This window comes from Agelaius tricolor, unplaced genomic scaffold, assembly GCF_023055355.1.
Source record: "Agelaius tricolor isolate 1412-34295 unplaced genomic scaffold, bAgeTri1.0.p SCAF_50, whole genome shotgun sequence".
Classification (NCBI taxonomy): domain Eukaryota; kingdom Metazoa; phylum Chordata; class Aves; order Passeriformes; family Icteridae; genus Agelaius; species Agelaius tricolor.
In genome coordinates this window covers 1,408,141-1,431,457 of record NW_027269310.1, presented here as the reverse complement: position 1 = coordinate 1,431,457, position 23,317 = coordinate 1,408,141, and the positions used below count along the sequence as shown (strand labels likewise).

At 55.0% G+C, this 23,317-nt stretch overlaps 2 protein-coding genes across 2 annotated transcripts in view; both read left to right on the top strand.

Moving 5' to 3' along the window:
- LOC139604387 (zinc finger protein ZFP2-like) overlaps window positions 1-23,317 on the top strand; it is a 521,402-nt gene that overhangs the window by 375,664 nt on the left and 122,421 nt on the right. The window lies entirely within an intron of this gene.
- On the top strand, window positions 9,461-11,976 carry LOC139604365 (serine/threonine-protein kinase pim-1-like; the record flags this gene model as incomplete). The annotated part of the gene is made up of 5 exons (XM_071455538.1): window positions 9,461-10,051; window positions 10,180-10,230; window positions 10,434-10,800; window positions 11,445-11,621; window positions 11,870-11,976. Coding segments are annotated over 5 exons (1,293 nt in total), but the record flags the coding sequence as incomplete, so codon positions are not given.

The window sequence follows — 23,317 nt, the reverse complement described above, 5'->3', positions numbered from 1 at the left end:
ATCTCTTTCCCCAGGGACAATGTGCATCCATCAGAGAAGTGTTATGGCCCAGCTGGGAAAACATTTCAGGCCACTGCCTTGATTGTTTGCTCTGGAACTCACCCAAGGAGGCGCAGGGCCCACGGGGGAAAATTTTCCTCAGGGGTTTTGCTGCTTTGTGCCCTTGGAGGAGAGACCAGAGTGTCCTCGTGGGAGATTCTTGACCAGATGGACAAGAGCTGTGATGTCATTGGTTTTCTGAGGTCACCTTGGAGAGAAATTGAGCAAGTGTCGGCAGGACCCTAAACAGTGAATGAATGGATGAAGGAGATTCTCACTGTCCTGACCCACTATCCAGCAAAACCACAGCCAAGGGAAGCGGCCTGGTGGAATCAGGGGGGAAGGAGACCTTGTTGAGCCTGGTGCACACTGGGCACTGTGGGGTGATCCCCTGCTGGTGTCCCAGCTGTCAGTGCAATACCACTGCTCTGATAAGACTGGGTCCTTAAGAAACAAAAGAAGTGTTCAAGCTCAGGGGAGGGGGGGATCTGGTCGCACTTCTCTTCTCTGGCAGTTTCTCTCCCGGGGGGGACATTACATGAGAATTGGGATGCGGTAAAGGACAGGGCTGAGGGCAGCTGCTCCCTCTCTCTCTGGGCTTCGCAGGAGGACGCTGGGAGCTGCTGCCTGGGAAAAGGAATTGGTTGCTGCGGGTGGCCAGAGCAGCTTCCCCAGGCAGGCGCTGTCAGGCGCCTGCAGCACCGAAAGCGGCTCCACTTGGGGCTGCCTTGACAACTGCCCCAGCCCAGCAGACGCCTGAGCCCGGATGGTGCAATCAAAGCCTCACCAGAGGGACGAGAGGACTCCTCGCAGAGCAGATCCAGCCGGGTTTAGTAAGGGAAAATCCAAGGGCCCAGCTGCAGTGAGGGGGAAGAGGGAAACAGGAGCAAGCAGGAACACAACCTCTGCTGCAGGGAACCAGAGGCAAAGAGCCAGGAGCAGGGCTGGGGCCAGGGTATATAACTGGAGGAAGGCAGGAGGGCTCAGGGTACAAATTATCCAATGGGGAAGGGAGTCAGGGCTGGAGTTAAGGTGGGGTGACACGGGACGCACCAATGGGGGAGCAGAGTGGGAAGGGTCTCTCAGGGAAAGCCAATGGAGGAATGGGGAGTACAGAACTTTCTGGAACTGGGGGATGAGCAGCAGTCGATTGACAACAGCACATTCACATTAACAAGCAAAGAACCATGGGGAATTGCACCAGTCTCTCACCTTAACTTAAAAAGTGGTGTTCTCCAATGACATCCCAGGTTTGTCTTCTCCATGCCTATGTCTCACATCTCCCCCTTTTTTATTTATTAAATACACATTTCCCAGTCTTTTGTGAATTCTTTTCTTAAAACACATCAGTGCTGCTCAAACGATAACAACTATGAGAAGGACGCACAATAAACTTTTAAGAATGGGGGCACCCACACAGGGAGGCTCCACTGCATGAGAATTTTGTCCATCATGTCCACAACTTTATTTTCAGTAAGGGTCTTCATTTGCTCTTGCATTTGTTTGATGGTGGCCTGGATCGATGTGCTTTTCCATGACAGGTTAAAACAACAAAGTCCTTTGAAATCTTCACAACCATGGCCACGGGAGAGCAGCAGGAAGTCGATGGCCGCTCTGTTCTGAAGGGTGGCATGTCTGGTGCTTTCCTCGTCCACTAGAAGGTCTGATAAGGCAGCGGATGTAGCCTTGCTCTGCTTACTAAGCCAGCACTCCAGGTGAGAAAGCTCACCTAGGGCCTTCGCAGCTGCAACCCATGGTAGAAAGATGGAAACAGCGACCCTCTTCGTCTTGCCCCAATTATAAATTTGGCCATCACAATTTTGATTGAATTGGTAGTACGATCTTTTCTGGGGAGCCAATTGAGTTTCTTGTTTCCAATTTTTAATTTGGGTAGTGTTTGGGGTGAGGGTAGTAAGCTGGCCAAGGCTACAGGGGACCCCTTTGATCTTCGAGGGGATCCCTGCCCACTCCCTGTCACCACAGATGAGAAACACTCCCTTGGGAAGCACTCTGGGAAACGGAGAGGACTTAGATAATGTTTTGGCAGTATAATTGCACCAGTCAACATCATTGTATCTCTTATCATTTGGTGATTTATCTTTTCTCACTATCATCTGTGGTTCAGATTTCTCATGCCAATTTTGTTGGGGTGGCTCCTAGAAAAAGTTGACACAAGAAGTCGCTTTGAGGAGCCCGGTAGGTCTCGTTCTTGGAGGTCCTGTGGTGCATGGGGTAAGATCTTCATCCACTCGTCCCAGGTGTCTACCAGGGTGGGCTTCTTACCTGCACAGGGATATTCATTTGGTGACAGGGGGATTCCCACCAGACATGTAGACAGCGGGTCTTTTGCACCTCCCATGGCCGTGCAAAAGTTATCCTGCTTGAGAGATTTCCCCAGTGTGACCCATAGGTTTTCTGTTGGTTGTGGCACGACCCATCCAACCGCTGTTTGGATGCACAGGAGCACAGTGACGGTGGCAGCAGCTGTTAAGGTATTTCGGGGTGTCCTGGGAGTGGCCATCTGGTCTCCAGTGAGTCAGTTATCGACTGTTCGAGCACTGATAGAAACATGAATGGTCAAGTTAGTTGTCACTGTAATTTTCTTCGTTTTGTCCCTATGGAAGGGAGGGCGAGGGATTGGCAATTGGGGCAGGTGGAGACAATTGCCTTGGCTTGGTCTCTGGAAATCTTAAATTGACCTACTAAAGCTGGAGCATTCTGAGGGAAGAATGCATGGCTTAGACGAGCCTGTTGAAAGACATGTGGTGCAGCGGGGGAAATGTGGGTGGCACTTGCTGCCATTGCTAACAAGTCTGCTCTCCGCTTGCCCTCAGTGATGCATCTTGGCAGCTCTGTGTGCGACCGGACGTGCAGAACGTGATAAGGTTGCTCTCTGTGGGAGATGAACCAAATGATTTCAGAGAGCAAGCTGTAGAATTTTTTATTTTGGACTTCCTTGATCAGGGCACGCTCTGCCCGCTCTGCTATCCCGGTGACATCTGCAGAACCTGTGACTGAATTGAAGGGTTGTTGGAATGTTCGAAACGCCCTCACAGCTGCAGCAAATTCTGCAGTCTGGGGGGAACCTTCAACAACCTGGATATCAGACTCCCACTTCTGAGTGTCCGGGTCCCTCCAGGTGAACACTGACTGGTGAGATTTGCCTGAACTGTCAGTGAACTCCATGATAGCGTTTTTGAGTGGAGTTTTACTTTTATCTGATTTTGGGGCCAAATGCAGTGAATCTTTAAAAAGTCTGTGTTTAGGATAATGAATTGAAGTTTTTCCAGGATAGCTGTCAAAAGAAATTTGCAGATGATCATTTGTTTGTAATAGAGAATCCAGTTGTTCCAAAGTATAAGGGAGGTAAATGCACGCCGGATCACAAGCTGCGAGGGTCCGGAGGCGATGTCGGCCTTTAATAATACGTTTGGCTACAGGTTCTGGTGGGGTGGTAAGTGTTTGATGTGGTTGGTGCGGCAGAAAAAGCCACTCGATGATGATGAGTGGGGTTTTTGAAGTGTCATCCCACTGAAAGAGCAGCACATGGAAGTTTGGGCACTTACCAGAAATACCGAGGCTGAGGGGAAGGGACCGGTCTGTCCGATGTGCCTGGCGGTGTTTGATGGCGCTGGCGACTCTCTCCAAAGCCTCCCAGGCTTCTGGCGTTAGCGAGCGTGGGGAAGCCAGGTCGCCGTCTCCTCGTAGAAGGTCGAAGAGCGGTGCCAGTTCTTCTGTGGTGAGGCCCAGGAGAGGTCGGATCCACGTGATGACGCCGCACAGCTGTTGCGTGTCTCTTAATGTCTGGGGGTGCTCGTTGATGGACAGAGTTTGAGGCACGATGGTCCTTCCTGTGATTAAAAACCCGAGGTACTTCCATGGGCTCCATAGCTGGATTTTTTCCTGAGCTTTCTGAAACCCCGCGCTTTCGACAGCTGCGACAGTCTTGGAAAGTGCTGTGTCTGAGTAAGACTTGGTGGAAGCACAGATTAGTACGTCGTCCATGTAATGTAGGTGTGAGACTCTGTCCAAAGTTTCTCTCATCTGCCTCACCACCGTCATTGGGGACCACTGAAGAAAAGCCCCTTGTCTGAAGTTTCTGGCCCTGTTGGAGAAAGTTACATGCCAAGGGCCCCGAGACCTGAGCACAGCTGCTGGCATTGCTAAGCTATTGTTCACAGGTGTGTTTGCTGTATGCTACACTGAACCCAATGAAAGGAAGAAAGGGGGCCCCTTGCCTTTTTGCAACAATAGCCTTGGAAGTTGTCCCACCTCTCGGCCTGGCTGGACTTCTCCTGAGTTTTGGGTGGTCCCCCACAGAAGACCCCTCACTTGTCTTACAACCGCCGTGACAGACAGACTGAGATGTACAAGGCCTCTCCATCAAAGACCGAGACATGAAATCCCTATGTGAAAAGGCCCCCCCACACTCTTTCCAAGGACTGGGACTGAGACCCCTAACCTGGGGGAGGTGTGTGGGGGAGGCAAGCTAACCAAAGCAAGATGGATGTTGCAGGTGCGAGCAGTGGACCAAGAAGACAATGGCTCTCACCCACTGCAGAGAACATGGACTGTGTGTACCCTTCTCTAAATGCCATTTTTTCCCCAAAAAATACAATAGACTACCTTTGATACGGTTTCAAGTTGTACCCCTTCCCCCATTAACAAAAAGAGTATAATAAGAGTTCGGATGAACTGCAACCCTGAGATCTCCCCAGAGTGACCTGGTCAACGCCATTGGCTGGACATCAAAGGACTTCGCCGTTCCACGTTTGGTAGCTCTATACCTTCCTTTCTCTTCCTCCCTCTTTTTCCCTTTTCCCCAATTCCTCCCCAATGCATTTTCTTGTGGTTATTCAATAAAGGTACATTTGTTTTGATTATCACTGCAACCCCCTGTACCGTGTCGGTGTTTTTTGCACTCTGATATCAACCCACGAACCATCACAAAACCCGTTCGTATGGATGGATTGTGACACTTGCATACATACTATAGAAACCTTCCATCAAACCTTAAAAATTGTCTACAAATTCATTTCCAACACTACTGGGTCTGGCACTGCCCAGATCTGGTGTTTGCTGCCACCTCCAGTGCCCAGATCTGGAAATTCCCTTGTTCCGGCAGAGCCAAGTCCAGCAATTTTCTGGTAAAGAAAGCCAAAATCTGGCAATTTCCCACTAACGGCACCGGCAATGCCAAGATCTGGTGTTTGCTGCCACCACCCGTGCCCCAGTCTGGACATTTATCGGTTCCAAAACAGCCCAAGTGCAGCATTTTTTTGGAAAAAGAAGACAAAACACAGCAATTTCCTGGTGCCAAGACTGTCATCACTCAGACCTGGTGTTTGATGGCACCGCCCATGCCCAGATCTGAACATTTCCCTGTGCCACCACAGCCCAAGTCCAGCAATTGGCTGGCAAAGAAAGCCAAAACCAGGCAAATACCTGGTGCCTACACTAATCCGATCTCGTGTGTGCTGACACCGCCAGTGCCCCGATCTGGAATTTTTCAGATGCCTGCACAGCACAATTCCAGCAGTTTGCTGGCACAGAAAGGTCACATTTGGCAATTTTCCAGTGCCAGCACATTCCCCGCCAAGATCTGGTGTGCGCTGGCACTGCCAGTGCCCACATCTGGCAATTTCCCAGTGCTGGCACAACCCAAATGCAGCCATTTTCTGGCAAAGAAAGCCAAACCCGGCAGCTTCCCGGTGCTGCCACCAGCACCACTGTCTCTGTCTCTCTGGGAGCCCCTCAGGAACCCTGGGCCAGTCCCGAGTCGGCAGACACCGGGGGCAGCCCCGACACGGCCGACAGCGGGGAGACACTCTCTGTGCCCCGAGGGTACTGAGGGCACCTGGGCTGGCCGCCTTTGCAGCACAAGAGACACCAGAGACAGCGGTAGAAGAGAAAGGGCCCACTCTTAGCAGGGGTTAATCCAAGGTTTTATTCCAGGTGTCCCAAAGGAGCCCCTACACCTCAGGGGCCTCCTGCCGAGAGCCCAGGAGATGTGCCAAGGTTACATTTAAAGGGAGGTGGAAAGCCAAAGTAGAGAACATTTGACTAACCAAGAAGTGACCCTAAGGGATGGGTCCTGGGGGATGGACATTTAGGACAGCGTATGGGGCAAGGCTTGGGGGGCTGACCCCTGGCCTCTGGCTGATCACTCGACATCCTGGACCGAAGCTTCTAGAGGGAGGGGATGGGATGCTGAGTGATTGACAGAGAGCCAGGGTGGGGATTTGGGGATGATCTCAGCAAGGGCAAAGGATTACACAGGGAAAGGGAGGGGGGTACCATCTGGGATGAACCATTTGGGAAAAATACGGGGATACAAAACCAAAACTATCACAAATTATATAAAAACACACTACAACACACCACCCAGATCTGGTGCTTGCTGCACAAGTGCCCAGATCCGGAAATTTCCCAGTGCTGGCACAGCCCAAGTCCAGCAATTTGCTGGCACAGAAAACCAAAATCCGGCAATTTCCTGATGCCAATACAGGCGCCCAGACCTGGTGTTTGCTGCCACTGCCAGTGCCCAGATGTGGGAATTTCCTGGTGCCGGCACAGCCCAAGTCGAGTAATTTTCTGGTAAAGAAAGCCAAAACCTTGCAAATACCTGGTGCAGGCCCCACCCAGATCTGGTCTTTGCTGGCACTGCCAGTGCTCAGATCCAGCAGTTTCCCAGTGGCAGCACAGCCCAAGTCCAGCAGTTTGCTGGCACAGAAAGACAAAACCTGGCAATTTTCTGGTGACAGCACCGGCACCACCCAGATCTGCGGTGAGCTTGCACCGCCAGTGCCCAGATCTGGCAATTTCCCTGTGCCAGCACAGCCCAAATGCAGCAATTGTCTGGCAAAGAAAGCCAAAACCCAGCACCACCCAGATCTGGTGTGTTGGGGTTGGTTTAAAAGAAGAGGGAGACCTTGGCTTAAGGCCGTGGGAAAACCCTCTTTCGTTGGGGTCAGCAGGAGCTCCCGCCCATAATCCTCTTGTTCAGTTATGCAGATTGTTACTAGAAAGTTCTGAGTTCTCTTTGCTACCATTGGTTAATTTTACTGCAAAAATTGTAATATTCATAATCCTTCCTTCCTCTTGGATCCTTCCCTCAGATCCCACCTTAACCCCTCCCCATATATAAATGGATAAATATCCCTGCAGGACCCTGGACCCAGGCTTTTTTCTGCTTTGCTCTCTGTATTGTGCACGCCGTCCTGTTTGTTGTGTTTGCCTGCATTAAAGTTCTGTTTCCAGACAAGCAGATGAAAGCAGTCTCTGTCTGTAAAGTGGCCAGAGCTGGTTCTCAGGGAAACCACTGGCCAATGGTCCGGACGAGGACCAGAAGGTTTCACTGGTGTTTGCTGGCACCGCCAGTGCCCAGAGCTGGAAATTTCCCTATTCTGACACAGCCCAAGTGCAGCAATTTGCTGGCACAGAAATCCAAAACCCGGCAATTTCCCCTTGCCAGCACTGCCCAATCTGGGAGCAGGATCCCAGGAAGGAAGGAAAGAAGGAAGGAAAAGAGGAAGGGATCCAGATCCAGTCCTTCCTGGAGTCTGGAGCCTGAAGTAGGGTGTTTGCTGGCACTGCCAGCGCCCAGGTCGGGAAATTTCCCGGTTCTGGTACAGCCCAAGGGCAGCAATTTGCTGGCACAGAAATCCAAAACCCGGCCACTTTCTGCTACTGGCTCTTGCATCACCCACATCTTGTGTTTGCTGTGCCAGTACCCAGATTTGGAAATTTCCCGGTGCCAGCAGAGCCCAAATCCGGCAGATTTCTGTCGCTGCCAACGACACCACCCAGATCTGGTGTTTGCTGGCAGCGCCAACGCCCAGATCTGAAAACTTCCTGGTGCCAGCACAGCCCAAGTCCAGTGATTTGCTGGCACAGAAAGCCAAAAGTTGGAAATTTCCAGGTTCTGGCTCCAGCACCATCCAGATCTGGTGTTTGCTGGCAGCGCCAGTGCCCAGATTTGGAAATTTCCCAGTGCCTTCACAGCCCAGGTCCAGCAATTTGGTTTTAGCTAGCTTAGGCAGAGAAGTTCCTGGGACTGGGACTTTCCTTTTTCTTGGAACTGTTTAAACCTGCTCTGGACTGAAAACCCAGAAAAACACCTGCAGCTCACACCTGTGGCCCACCGAGGTCTGGGACGCTGCATTCCAGCACCAGAGGGACTTAGAAGAGATCGAGTGAGCCAACTACAACCCACAAAAAGGACTTTCTGAATTTGCCAACTCTTCAGCACTGTCAGAGGTTTCATTTAATATTATTCATTTTTCATGCTTGGGAATACTGTACGTGTTAAATAAACTGGTTTCTCCACTTTTCTCCAGGGAAGTTTTTTCCGGAACTAGTAGGGGGAGGAGCCGCTTGAAGTTGCTTTCTAGACGGACCCCTTTTGGAGGCTTCCTCCCAAAATTTGCCCTAAACCAGCACAAACAGTCACAATGGAAACTTCACCAGTGGCACAACACCCCAGCCCACCAGGAAAAGAAAGGACATGTAAAGTTCTCCAAACATTTGTCCTGCTTTGCTGCAAAAGTCCTGCTGCAGACACTGTGCAGTGTGGAAAGCCAAGAGAAGCTGCAGCTGGTGGCAAATCTTGTGACAGAAGCTTGACCTTGTTCTCCAGGAGAGATTCTTGGGAAGAGCAGACAGGAGAAGATTCCTGGAAAACTGAAACAGCTTTCCAGAAGGGAAATGAAAATGAAAGAAACAATCCAAGATGTTTTCCTCTATTTATTTCTATGCTCCCCTTTTCCATGTTGCACTACTTCTCCATCCCAGGAATTCCAGATGCACTGCACCTCTAAGATTGGTGACTTAGTGATTTTTAGACACTCTAAAATACCATGAGGCACACACAGTTTTCCTTCCCCTGTTTTTATTGGAAGGCAACACTGGAGATGTAAGTGCAGTGCTGGGCTCAGGTAGGAATCCTAGCCCAAGGGAAGGTGTCCCGACAGCGTTTGCCCCTCAGCCAGGCCAATGCAGAGCAGCAAGCGAGGGGATTGCTGTGCCAGTGTGCAGGAGTCAGGGCTCTGCACCTGGGCTCAAGGCTGCAAAGTTCCCGTGTTTGGACAGACTCAGGGGCTGTGCCCGGGGCGCGCGGGGCTCGAACGTGGGGCTCGTGGGGCGAGCGGGGAACGGACACGGGGACGAACGGCCCCGGTGCTTCAGTTGCAGCGGCGGCAGCGGCGGCAGCAGCAGCGGCGGCAACAGCGTCAGCAGCAACAAAGCAGATACTCGATAAGGATCTTTCTCTTTCTCTCTTTCTTGGTCTTTCTCTCTTTCTTGGTCTTTCTTTCTGTCTCTGTGTCTCCCTTTCCCGCTGTCGGGCACCCTTCTCCCGGGGTCCCTTGCCCGGCGTCCCTCTCCTCTCCCCGCCTCCCTCTCGTGTCCCCGCCTCCCTCTCCCCCTGCCGGGCTGGGCCATGCCCCCGGCCCGCCCCCGGCCCCGGGCGGGGCTGCCCCGTGCCCGGCCCCGCCCGTCCCGCCGCGGTCTCGCCTCCGCCCGGCTCTGGCCCTACTGGCGGTGGCGCTGCTGGGCGGGCATCAGTGCCGTGTGCGGGGGCGGCATTGCCGCCCTTTGCCTCCGCCTGGCCCGAGCCCGGCCCCGGCCCCGAGGCAGGCTCCAGCCCCGAGCCCGGCCCCGGCCCCGGCCCCGGCTCCTCCCGGGGCCCGCGGAGGACACAGGCGGCGCGGCCGCTGCCGCCGCCTCCGCTGCGGCTTCCCCGGCCCGAGCTCCGCCGCTCGGCAGCGCGGCCGCCGGCCCCGAGCCTCCCGTGCCGCGTTGCGAGGAGCGAAGGCCTGGGCATGGCCGGCCCGGGGCGGCTGAGGGGCGCTCGGGGGCCGTTGCTGGCCCCGGGCCGAGCGCTGACAGCCGCGTCCCGCCCGCAGGGACGGCGCACGAGGCCCTGCAGGAGCGCTACCGCCTGGGTTCGCTGCTGGGGCGCGGAGGATTCGGCAGCGTCTTCGCGGCCACGCGGCTCTCGGACGGCGCCCCGGTGAGCGGCGGGGCCGGCGGCGGGCGCAGGAGGAGGGGACGGAGGAGGACGAGGAGGAGGACGAGGAGGAGGATGGGGCTGGGCAGGGCGGGCGGCGAGCTGAGGCCGCTGCTGTCCTTGGCTTGCAGGTGGCCATCAAGAGGGTGCCACGGAACCGCGTCCGGCACTGGGGCGAGCTGGTGAGTGAGCGGGGCCAGCGGCAGCAGCCGGGGCTGCCGGGCGGGGATGAGCCGAGGCCCGGCACGGTGGAAGCCGCCAGGACGCCTCGAGGGGGAGCGGGCGTGGGCGCAGCGCAGGGCGCAGAGCATCCCGGGCTGGCTCAGGGCTTCCCCAGGCCTGGCACGGCATCGGCCCCACTGAGGGCATCGTGCTCCTCCCGCAGCCCGACGGCAGCAGGGCCCCGCTGGAGATCGTGCTGCAGGCCAAGGTGTCCACTGGCTTCCCCGGCGTGGTGCAGCTCCTGGAGTGGTTCGAGCTCCCCAACGACATCGTGATGGTGCTGGAGCGGCCAGAGCGGTGTCAGGACCTGCATCGTGTCATTCGGGCACGGCGGTTCGTGCCCGAGGAGGTGGCGCGGGAGCTGTTCCGCCAGGTGCTGGAGGCCGTGTGGCACTGCACCAGCTGCGGGGTCCTGCACCGCGACATCAAGCCAGAGAACATCGTGCTTGACCTGGCCACCGGGCAGGCCAAACTGATTGACTTTGGCTGTGGCACCTACCTGCAAGAGACAGCCTACACCCACTTTGCAGGTGAGCCCACGTAAGGGTGTACTCCTGGTCCTGGGATCTCATGGCCAACATCTCCCAGCCCAAGCTGGCTGTGGCAGTGGGGATTCTCCCTTTTGCTGCCAGTCAGGGGACTGAGTCTTCAGCTGAGTTGCTTTAGAGCGGGGCTGGGTGGGGAGCCATCTTCCAGCCCTGCTGGCAGCCTTTGCCAGCCACTCTGCCCAGGACTGGGGCTGGGCTGGGGCAGCCAGCCCGACCAAAACCCCCGTGGGTGGGGGTAGCAGAGAGGGGGGCGGAACCTGTGCCCCAGCCAGTTTGGTGTGCAGGCAAGAGGAAGGGCTTGCACTGCTCAACTCTCCCTGTTTGCCTTTGCTTCCTAATATTTTTGGGGCAATGCAGACAGGGAGGATAAGGGCATGTTTTCCCCAGCACAAGGAGGGTTTTTCCTTTGCTTGTCATGGTCAGGCTTAGCCAGGGCTTCCTCTGCCCTCTTCTGACACCAGTGGCTTCTTTTCCAAGCCTTAGTTTGTGCACAAGTCCCAGGTGCTGGCGAGAGGGCAGTGGTCACCCTGTGTGCCACTGATGCAGCCCCCGCAGGCCCAGGGATGGTGGGGCCAGGCTCTGGGAGCAGCAGCATCCCCCTGCTGAACTCCATCTGTATTCCATAGGAACACTGTCCTACAGCCCCCCGGAATGGAACGACTTTGGCTGGTACCATGGCGAGGCAGCAACGATCTGGTCCCTGGGCATCCTGCTGCACCAGATGGTCTGCGGGGAGCACCCTTTCAGGAGGGGCCGGAACCTCAGCTGGGGCCAGCTCCCGCTGCCACAAGGGCTCTCTCAAGGTGGATCCTCTTCTCTGGGCACGGGGGGAATCCCAGTGCTGGGAGCCAGCAGCGGGCTCGTGAGCATCCCGCTCTGGCAGCTGCTGAGGAGGTGGCACATGTCCTGCTCTCCTCCAAAACAGGGAATGGATGGGAAAGTTTAGGCCCAGCCCTGAGCGCATCCAGAATGGCCTGGGCATGGCAATAGTGGGGCAAAGCCAACAGGAGCCTTCTCTGGCTGACCGGCAGTTTCTGCTTTCTCTGCCCAGAGTGCAAAGATCTGATCAGGTGGTGTTTATCTGTGAACTCCTTGGAAAGACCCACATTAGAAGACCTGTTCTGTGATCCTTGGGTGCAGGATATTCCTCGGCCGTAGAAGAAGGGAGAGAGCCACAGGCACACTTTGATCCAGGGCCCTGGTAAGTTGCAGCTCCACACATGCCTTGGCAATCAGAAGCAAAGGAACCCAGACCTTTTTGTGCTGCCTGTGTCACTGCACAGGGTCATGGGATGGGCACACTCAGCCCTTGTGCTGCAGCTGAGCTGCTCTGCCCAGCACTGGTGGCCGCCATCCAAGCTGGTTTTGTTTGTGCTGGTTCCCTGACAGCTGGGGCCCTGGGCAGAGCCCTGAGAGCCTGGTCTCCCCCCAGGGAAGGAGAAGGAGCCCCTGGAGAAGCTGTACCGGGTGGGGATGCTGCTGCTGCTGCTGCTGCTGCTGGAGACAGCCAGGATGACATCAAGGATGAGAAGCTCTTCCTCAGCCTGGCCACTGGAGGCTGAAGGTGATGGACTTTGATTCTGGCACTTTCTTCAAAGCCAAACTCCACAGGGAATTTGCAGGTGAGTCCCCACCTGGGGAAATGCTGCCAGATTTGGGCATGGCCCAGCCTGGCTGGGAAGCAAAGGTTCCCCCTCTGCTGGGGCAGATGCAACTCATTCTTCAGTCGCTGCCCAGCTGCTTTTGGCAGGGCTGGGGCATGGGCTGGGCTGGGTACAAATGGGAGTGGGCTCCTGGCCCTGCCAACAGCCCCCAGCAGCCACCGTGGCCTGGGCTGGGGCTGGGGCTGGGGCTGGGGCAGCCAGCCCGACACAAACAAAGCCCCATGGTGGGAGCAGAGGTGGGACTCCAGAAGCTGTGCAGGGGCTGCTTTGCTCTGCAGGCAAGGAAGGGCTGGGCTGCTGCACTGCCCTTGTTTGCTTTGGGATCACCGTGATTTTGGGGGGCAGTGCAGGGGGGAAGGGAGAAAGTGTGGGCTTCCCTCACCCGTGGGTGGGTTTTTCCCTACCATGTAGGAGTTGGGCCTTCCTCAAGGCCCTGACAGGGATAAGATTTTTTCCCGTTTTTCTTGTTTTCCCTTTTTGTCTGTAATCTCTTTTCAAGAATATGTTGTTTGTTTTTCCAGAGGAAGCGTTCCAGGTGGTCCAGTGTGGATGGGGAAGTGCTTGGGAGCAGCTGTGGCGTGGATGGGCGGTGGCCTTGGAGAAGGCTGAGGACGTGGTTTGGGAGCAGCTTTTCTTGCAGCCGTGGCTGGCGTGAGGTGGGTCCGTGTGTGCTTGGCAGGGTGGGATCAGAGCTTTTGGGAGATGGCAGCGAGCACAGGAGCATCCTGCTCTGGGCAGCTGCTGAGGGCTGGATGTGCCGTGGCTGGCTGCAGGCTGGGCACATGTCCTGCCCTCCTGCTCTGCTGCCCAAGGCAGCAGGGATGGGCAGCTCTGGGCACAGCTCTGGGCACAGCCAGCATGGCCTGGGCACCGCAGGCCTTGGCACAAGGGCACAGGAGCCCTCAGCTGAGGGGCACTTTCTGCTTTCTCTCCTTGCAGCCGGGCTCTGCGGCTGCTGAGGCTGCTCTGGGCTCTGCCAGGGCTCTGCTGGGCTCAGCCCTGGGCCCAGCTGGGCTGGCTCTGCCCTCCCATTGCTCTGACAGCTTTGCATCAGACGAGCCCCTTGCGAGCACAGCGGCTGAGCTTTCTGCTTTGGCAGCTGAGTGAGACTCTGCTGCAGGCCCAGAGATTGCAGCTGGGGACACACATCCAATTGGCAAGAACCCAAACCCTCCACAGTCCCAGCTGAACGCCTGGATCTGCACAGGGTGTTTGTCTGTCCCATTCTTCCTTCTTGATTGCCTGGAATTGTGCAATTGCACTTTCTTCCTCCTCTAGAAGTGCCTGAGTGGGCCAAAGCTGGCGAGTGGGCCGTGTTCCTGAGGCAGTGCAGTCTGGAGCTGATGGATGGAGAATTGCCCTTCTGCACTGCCCAACCAGAGCAAAAAGCCCTAAGTGGGACTTTGTGTCTCTAAGAAATCCCTGACAGTTTCAAAGGGAATGTGCAGCTCCTTCCCAGGCTGAGAAGGAAGGGCATCTTCTCAAGGATTTGGGCTTTGACAGAGTTTCCATTCCCAGTCCTGCTTGGAGCGGGAAGGGCACAAAGCAATTTCCTCTTGCTTTGAGCACAATTTCAAATGGCAATGTTGGAAACAAAGCCCAAAATCTTTTAAAAGGCTGCTGGCGTCAGTAAGATCCACGCCATCAGCACATTTACAATGTAAATAACTGAGTTCCCTTTTAAAAAAGATCATTTACCTCTTATTGCAAAGTTTCAGAAGTTTTTCACTAACACTTGGGTTTTGTTTTCATCTTTCACATTTTATATAGTTTTTTTTCTTTTGCCTTTTTTTCCTTTAAATAGAAAACATGTCCTACAAAAGGAGTGTCCTTTGCTCCTGGTTCCTGTGTGGAGCAGCTCCCTTGCTGCTGGCTGAGCTGCTCAGGCAGAGCCCGGCAGCTCCTGGCCCTGCAGGGCTGAGGCTTTTCCCCGTTGCTGGGCACAGACTGATGGAGCAGCACTGCTGAACACGGGCACACACAGAGGGCCCAGCAGCAGCTGCCTTTGGCCACCTGAGGCTCCAAGGCCCAACCTCTGAGCAGCCAGGGCTGGAAGAGACTGGCAGCATCTGATCCCTGACTCTGGGCCAGGGCTGCACAAATGACCCCACAGCAGCAGCAGCAGCAGCAGCAGCAGCAGCAGCAGCAGCAGCAGCAGCAGCAGCAGATGGAGCTGACTTTCAGCACAGCCCCTGCCCCTGTTCCCTCCCGTGTGCAGTGGTGTCACAGCAGCCTGAGGCACCTGGGAGTCCCCAGAGCCAGCAGGGACTTGAGATGGCAGCCCTGGGCTCCTGGAGGCTGTGCAAGGAACGGAGCTGGGCACTCCCTGTCCATGGGGAGCTTCCAGATGGAAAAGGCTGCTGTGCCCAGGCAGCTCCAGGGGCACAGAAAGGAGGCTCTGGAGCACTGGATCTGTGCCAGTGCCACAGTCCTGGGCAGCAGCCAGCCAGCCCTGGGGGAACAGAGGGCACAGCAAGAGGGACAGAAGCAGGCAAGGGCAGAGACTGGGAAGAGCCAGGCCCGCAAGCAGGAACAGCTGCTCCATTGCACTCTTGGAGAAAGCTCTTGGCTGCTTCAAAGCGCTGGAAGGCGTGAAGGGCAGAGAGGAGGCCACAGCAAACAATGCTCCTGTTTGCACAGCCTCCCCTCTGCGTGTCCCAGAAGGAATTGGATGGACTGGATTCGTCTCTCCGAGTGGTCTTGTTCAGCATGAGCAGCTCAGCACCAGGAGCTGAAGGAGCTGAAGCCTCAGGCCACAGGAGCTGGGCAAGAGGGAACTTCTGGAGCAAAGTAATGCTGCTAAAATAGCCCCAGCTGAATGCAGCGGATATCATCATGGAATCACAGAATCCTTTCTGTTGGAAAAGCCCTCTGAGCTCACCCAGTGCAGCCGCTCAGCCAGCAGTGCCAAGCCCAGCACTAAAGCACGTCCCTGAAGTGCCAAGGCCTGCACAGCAGCCCTGAGTGAGGCCTGGACAGCAGGCCCTGAGCCCAAGGTGGCCTCTGGAGGAACCTTCCAAGCAAAGGTTACCTTTGTATCTGCTCCCTGATGAGATATGCATGGTCATTAGCACTGTGATAGATGTAGCCACTCCTTAGTGAAACATGGATGGACCTTTGTGTATTTAGAAGCCAGAGAAGGCCATGAAATCTGACATCTGGCCTTGTGTGGGGCTGAAGGATCAAAGTCAGCTGCCTTGGCTCCTCCTTGAGGCCTGGCCAGGCTCTGGGAGGGAGCCAAGAGGAGGATGAAAGCAGATGTTGGCACACTAGCAGTGCTGTCAGTTTGTTCATGCAGCACTGTCAGAGCTGGGCCCTCTCCCAGCGGGCTTGGAGCCTCAGCTGGGGCTGGAGGCACCTGCAGGAATTGCCAGTGCCCAGGAGTGGCTCTGCAGCCCTTGGCTGTGACAGCTTCCCCAGCTGCTGTGTGCATCTGGGGGATGGCAAAGGCTGAGGGGAAATGCTGCTGCATCTTTCCTAATCACTGCAGGCAATCTTTGGTGGGGATGATTGGGTGCATTGCTGAGCTGCTCCTTTTGTGATTCTTTGCTGCTCTGAACTGCAGGAAATGACACTGATTCCTTCAGCTGGAGTCTGTTTCTTTGGTGCTGACTTTGGCCACTGGTCAAACCAAACTGGCCCAGTCTGGCCAGATCCCAACCAAATGTCACTTGTTCAATGTCAATGTGAGGCATCAGTGCCATCAGAAATTCCCAGATGGGAAGCCCTTCCCTGGAGTTCCCTGGCTCTGGAGTGGGCTGAGGTGGGAGCCCCGTGGGAGCAGTGGGGCAGTCGGGTAAAAGAAGCTGCAGCCCTGGATGTCTTCAAATGCATCCAAAAACTGCACATGGAAAAGGAAAAGGACTTGTGGGTTTGGGCAGACAAAGATGAATTTGTTAAGAGTCCATTGGAAACAGCACCTTTAGAAGGAATTATTGTTGGAATGCTCCCACATGGAGCAAGAGAAGAAGGTTTTAATCTTGAGCTCAGCTGTATTTGTGCCAGTGAAATATCAATATACTAAATAACTATATGTATTTATTGTATAATAAGACCTCAATATATATATATATTTGTACATTTATATATATATATACATTGTATATATATGTCTGTATCTATCTGTCTATATGTATATTAATATGTATATCTACATATGAAATAATAATAATGTGAAATAGTGCTGACAATAGTAATTTGGTAGCTTTGGCTGCTCAGGGATGTAACTCTAAATACCCTACAGAACAGGATTGGCCAGGGCCCTACTGTCAGTGGTCAACTTTGTGAGATTGTATACAATGTAAAAAGGAGGAAGGGAGGAAGTTGGCTATTTTCCCAGGGTTTGGTGATACTGTGATGCAGAGGGCTTTGTCTGTTGCTGTGAAAAATACAGGGATGAAGCCTGCAGGGTTTTTCATGTCCCAGACTATGCACAAGCTGCAGGATTGGTTGAACGGGTGAAGGGGTTGTTAAAAGAGCAGTTGAAAAAATGAGGAGATGGGAACCTTTGCCCATGGAGAACCCATCTCCCAGATGTGCTCCATGCCCTGAACAATGGCCCGCGGGGGAAATGGAAACCCCCTGGCTGTGCACGGCTGCCCCCAATTTGCAAATCCAACCATGGGCAGTGAGACTTGGACTGCCTGGGAAATTGTTCTGGCTGTGATGGCCCCTGGCAGGGCCAGCCCAGAGGCTGCAGGGCTGGGCCTTCATGCATTGGAATTAATGAGGATGAATTCAAAGCAAATGAGAGCTATCAGTACTGAAACAGGAATTCAGATTCCTCCAGGACACTTTGTTTTGGTAACTGCTCCCTTGGAGCTTGGCCTTGCAAAGTGTTCGTGTCATGGCAGGAGGAATTGATGCAGAATATCCAGGAGAAATTACAGTAATTCTGTGAAACAATAGTGACCAGGATTGGATTATTCAACCCCGTGACAGGGTAGCACAATTATTGATATTGCAATTTTGAGAACAATTGTGAAAAAAGGAGCTCCAGCTCCAATCACCACCGTTTGTGGAGATAAAGGGTTTGGATGCAGCAGTCCTGATAATGGAGCCAGAGTGTGGGTCCGGAGGCCAAATGGCCCTCCCGAGGCAGCTGAAGGAGCAGCTCCTGGGAAAGACAACTCGGAGTCCTGAAACCTGGGCAGGAACAATGGGAATGTGTCCCTGCAGCCAAGGATTGTGTGTGAGAACAGGTAGATGTGACAGGATATTGTTTTACACATGCTGCCAGACCAAATCTCCCTGTTTGCCCCAAGGGCCCCTTTGGCAAATGCTCTGATCCACGGGGCTCCATGGGAAGGCTGCTGTGACACTGAGGGACTTGCACAGGAATTGCATCCAGGAGCCTGGGTGCCCCTCAGGGACTGGGACCCGGCCCCTTCCAGCCAGAGGGGAAAGGGCCCCCCAAGCCTTGTTAGCCCCAGACAACATGGTAAAGCTGAACAGCAAAGGGCCTGGGGGCATTATTCTGGAATTAAAAAGGTGCCAGCTCCATGGACAACAGAATTCTTGTTCCTAACTCCAAGGAGATTGAGAAAAAAGAATGAAGAACGGTGTCACTGAAGTACTGCTGATGTCTGTAAGGTGTACCTTGATAGTCAGCCAGAATCTTTGTCTGCCACAAACACCTCTAGTGTTTGACCAAGGGGTTAGTCATCAAAATGTAATGATGAGTTCTGAAGGATTGCTGAGCTTATCCTTTTGTAATTCTTTGCTAATGATCATGTGCTTTGCTGAGCTTATCCTTTTGTAATGCTTTGCAGCTGTGCATGATATAAATGCCACAATTCCTTCAGTTGGTGTCTGTGTCTTTGGTAGTGACCCTGCCCACTGGTGAAACAGGGCCCCCTCTTGCCTAAGTGTTAGCTGGGAAGGCAAAAAGCCTCCCTCCAAAATTCCCCCCTTGCTCCTTGTTCCCCCCTTCATAGCCTGAGCATGATGTGCTCTGGTCTGGGCTGTGCCCGGGGTCAGTTGGGGTCACCTGTCCTGGCTGTGTCCCCTGCCAAGCTCCCCCGCAGCCCCAGCCCCTCCCCAGCGTGGCTGGACGAGGGGCAGGACAGGCCTTGGCTGTGCTGCAGCTCAGCAAGAACAAAACCATCTCTGCGTGCTCAGCGCTGTGCTCAGCACCCGGCCCAGCAGTGTCTCAGTGCCAGGGGCTGTGCCCTCAGTGCCTGCCAGGGCTTTCCATGGCAACTGCCAGGCCAGGTGCCCCAGGTGTCCCCCCCAGTGCCGGTTGCCATGGAAACAGTGCCCAGCCCTGCCCCTTTCTGTCTGGCTGACCTGGCCTTTGGCCCTGGCAGTGCCCTTGGCTGCTGGTTCCTGGTGCCTGAGCGGCCAGCGCGGCACAGGGCAGGTGGCCATGGCACAGCCCCCAGCAAGGGATCCCCTCTGGCTCTGGGCACTGACACCAGCCCCGAGCAAGGGGCCCAGGCCAGCTTTCCATGCCCACCAACCATCACAATGGCTCCGGGCATTGCTTGCCATGGCACCAAACCAAGGAACGGGTCCCCGTGGCCGTTGCCATGGCACCTGCTGGCACCCACCAGTGTCACTGCAATTGTACCCGGAACAGCCCTGGCACCGCTTTGTCCTCAGGGTTGCCATGGCAGCCCAGGGCAGCAGCAGCTCTGCAGGCAAGGGGCCATGGAACCTGGCTGCAGAAATGGCTCCTGGGGCTGCTTTCCAAGGAAACCTGAAATGATGGCGGTTGCCATGGCACCCAAACCCAGCACTGGGATCCCTGCAGTGTCCATGGCAGCAGCCCCTTGCAATGGCCCACTGCCTGTTGGGATGATGATCCACCCTCACAGCTGGCCCAGGGCAGGGCTGGAGTGCTCTTGGTGCCACCTTGGGCTTGGCACACACTTGAGGAGGATGTCTGTTTGTAATGGTGGAACTCAGGAGTTTTAGATGGCTTCAAAACTCAAAGAAGGAAAATCCCTCTTTGCCTCAGTGCAGCCACTTCTCCAAGCAAAGCAGCTCCCAGGTGAGTGAGGAGAGACACCATGGGCTTGGGGAATGTGGAGCAAGGTTGTCCACACTGGCTCAGAGCTCAAGGCACAGCTTCTCTGAGCAGGCCAGACCTCCTTAGGACAGTCCCTGCATCAATAGCAGTCACCTCTTGTGTAATGGGAACAGCAATAAAAGACACCCTTGAAAATAGGAATACATATTTCCTAGAAGCTCTTTGAGCTATTTCTCCATAACTTTCAAAGGAAGCCCTCCTAATGAACTGCACTGGAGCAGAGGGAAATCAAGGCAGAGCCATGGTTTGTCAGGACTTGCTTGATCCTCATGAGCCTCACTGTGCATTTGGAGCTGAGCCCTTGAACCTCAGGGCCTGGGAGGAGATTGCACAAACCTTGCCAGGAGTCAGAGTCAGAGGAAACACCCAAAGTGTCTCCAGGCATTCATGGCTCCCACTCAGGTCCCTGTCCAACACAGGCTCCTCATGGACTCCTTGGAGGAGAGAATTGGTGGCCAGGACAGCACAAAAACCTCTCAGACACTCAGTGTGGAAAGGAAAATCCCAAGTACCTTCAACACCTTGAGTGTCTCAGAGCATGAATGAGCCCCACTGAGTGTCAGTACAAAGCTCTCCAGGGACTCATTAACGCAGATAATTGGGGCCATGATTGCACAAAGCTCTCCCAGAGTCTGGATCCAAAGGGAAACACCAAGTACCTTAAAAGAACTGAAGTACCTTGAAGCATTCATGAGCCCCACTGAGTGGTGTTACTGACAGAGCCTCTGCAGGGACTAATTACAGCAGGTAATTGGAGGCCATGATTGCACAAAGCTCTCAGAGACTGCAAGGCCAAAGCCAAACCCCAAGTCCTTTGAAAAAGCTGCAGCCCCTGCAGGGAGCATTCAGGAGCTGCCAGGGCCATTGCTGAGCAAAGCTCCCCAGGGACTCCTTGCAGCAGATCCTTGAGGCCACTGGGATGTGGGCCAGGGGGGGATGCAGAGGGCAGGACAAGGGGCTGGCAGTGCCCAGCCTGGCTGGGGCTGGGCCAGGAGGCCCCAGGGCCTCAGCACAAGGTGTCTCCTCCCAGCCCTTGCTGGCACAGACCCTGCTGTGCCCCAGGGCACCAAGCCTTGGCTTCTCTTTGTCCCAGCTGCCATCAGTGCTTCCAGTTCTCTGCTCTGCCTGGGGCCTGGGGACACTTTCTCTGTCGTGTCCCTCAGTGGGAGCCACTACAAGTCCCAGAAACTTTGGAGTTGGATTGTGACTTGGAGTTCTGGAAAGGCTTCTTCAGCTCCCTCTCAGGGCCTGATGTTCAGGGCCTCAGCACAAAGCCCCAGAGGCTCCTAAAGTCCTTGTGCTGTGTCTGTGCTGCTGAGCTGGGCCGGGCTCCTGGCCCAGAGGCAGCTCCTGGCAAGGGCAGCAGAGCTGCAGAGAGACAGCTCTGGGCAGGAGCAGCTCCTGTGCACAGCCCAGCAGGGCTGGGGCACTGCCTGCAGCCAGCCCGGGCACAGCACAGAGGCACAGAGAGCTTCAAGCAGGCAGGGCTGGGAAGGGGCTGGGAAGTGCCTGGGGCACAATCACTGCCAGCCCTTGGCACAGCAACCTCTGGCTGCAGGACAATGCAGCTGCAGCTCCTGCACTGATCTCCTAAAGCTGCAACATCCCAATGCCTGCAGACTCTGGCAGTGCATCTCTGAGGATTTCTGCTGCAGGGGAGCTGAAATGCTCATGAAGCTCTCACATGCTGATCAGTCTCAGAATATTTCCAAGACAAGGATTTTGATGGAAATGAGGCAATTTCCTAAGACTTTGTCTTCAGATTCCTACTACTGGAGAGTGGCAGGGAGGGAGGATAAATATTAAAGGACGATTATGAATTATTAGTTATGAATTTTGGCAAGTGGTGCCTGAGATCACCAAACTGTTCCTTCTAGTGACCAGCAGGTTCACAGGAGATCCCTAATGTGTCTTCAGCCACTCTGCCCATGGACAGCAGCAGCAGCAGCTTTGCCGGAGCCATCAGGCTCAGTCTGAGCTGTCCTTTCTGCAAGCTGCAAAGAGAAGCTGCCCCCAGGCAGTGCCCTGCAAACAGGCAGGGTTCTGTCAGGCCAAGGAGAGTGCACAGAGCTTTGGGCTCTGTGAGTGCTGGCACAGAGAGATCAGGCACAGGGAAACCCCTGCAGGAGGAAAATCTCCAGGAAGCAGAGAGAGGATCAGGGAAGGAGAGAAAACAGAACCCAGCAATGCTGTGGCAGGGAGAGTTGAGAGATGTGCACAGGATCCCCTGCAGTGCAGCCCCTCCCTCTGAACAAGCCCCCTCCCTCCTGTGCCCCAGCCAAGCCTCTGCCCTCAGGCCCGGGGCTCCAAGGCGTGCAGCCCCTCCTGTGCAGGCAGAGCTGCAGCAGAGCCGTGGGGCAGCTCTGCAGCCCCGGGCCCAGTTCCCTCTGCAGAGCACAGGGCTGGGAGCAGCTGCCCGGCCCTGGGGGCTCTGGAGGGGCACAGCTGGCTCAGGGTGACGCTGTCCCCAGGGCCCGGCTCTGGGCAATGCTGTCAGGGCAGCCAGGGAAGGAGCTGCATCTCCCTTCAGCCAATGCCAGCAGAAGGACACTTGCAAGTCCCTCTGAGATTTCAGTCCAGGCTGGGAGCTTCACCCCAGCATGCAAACCTGTCCTGGAGCATCTCTGAGTGATAAGATCCATGGGCAAAGGCAGAGGTGTTGTGACACTGAAAATGCTGCTGGGCTGGTGGAATGAGCAACGTGAGTCCTTGGCTACAGAAGTGGAGCTGGGCTCTGCTGGATCCATCTGCTCTCACAGTACCTGGGCGTTTGTAAGAGAAACGTGGGAGTGTGAACATCCTCCAGCTGAGAAAAGTGAAAGCCCAGAGGAACTGCAAACAGAATGAAGTGACAGATCATCTGCCCCCAGTCTGCACTCATTATCTTGCCTCAGGAAAATCACTCTGTTCTACCAGAGGGCAGCAGAAATGCTCAGGGTTTCTGATATCCAAGAGTACCAGGAAGTCCATGGAAGGAGCTTAAAAAGAAAACATCAGAACTCTGAAACACAAGAGCATGTCTGTGTGTGTTACAAAGGAGGGTGTGTGGGAAATGGCTTTGATTTTGGTTACAGGTATCTCCTCTAACCCTTCACTGTCCTTTTCTCCATGAACAGGTGCCCATGTGCAGCCACAGCAAATGTCCAACAGCAGCTGCATCAGCCACTTCCTCCTGCTGGCATTGGCAGAGCCGGGGCAGCTGCAGCTCCTGCACTTCTGCCTCTTGCTGGGCATCTCCCTGGCTGCCCTCCTGGGCAACGGCCTCATCATCAGCGCCGGAGCCTGCGGCCACCACCTGCACACGCCCATGTTCTTCTTCCTGCTCAGCCTGGCCCTCCCTGACCTGGGCTCCATCTGCACCACTGTGCCCAGAGCCATGCACAATTCCCTCTGGGACACCAGCACCATCTCCTACACTGCATGTGCTGCACAGGTCTTTTTCTTTTTGTTCTTTATCACAGCAGAGCTTTCATTCCTGACCCTCACGTGCTCCGACTGCTACGTGTCCATCTGCAAAGCCCTGCACCACGGGACCCTGCTGGGCAGCAGAGCTTGTGCCCACATGGCAGCAGCTGCCTGGGCCAGGGGCTTTCTCACTGCTCTGCTGTACATGGCCAATACATTTTCCCTGCCCCTGTGCCATGGCAATGTCCTGGGCCAGTTCTTCTGTGAAATCCCCCAGATACTCAAACTTCCAAACCCAGGGAACTTGGGCTTCTTGCTGTTTGTGCCTGTTTATCATTTGGCTGTTCTGTGTTCATTGTTGTTTTCTCCTATGTGCAGACCTTCAGGCCGTGCTGAG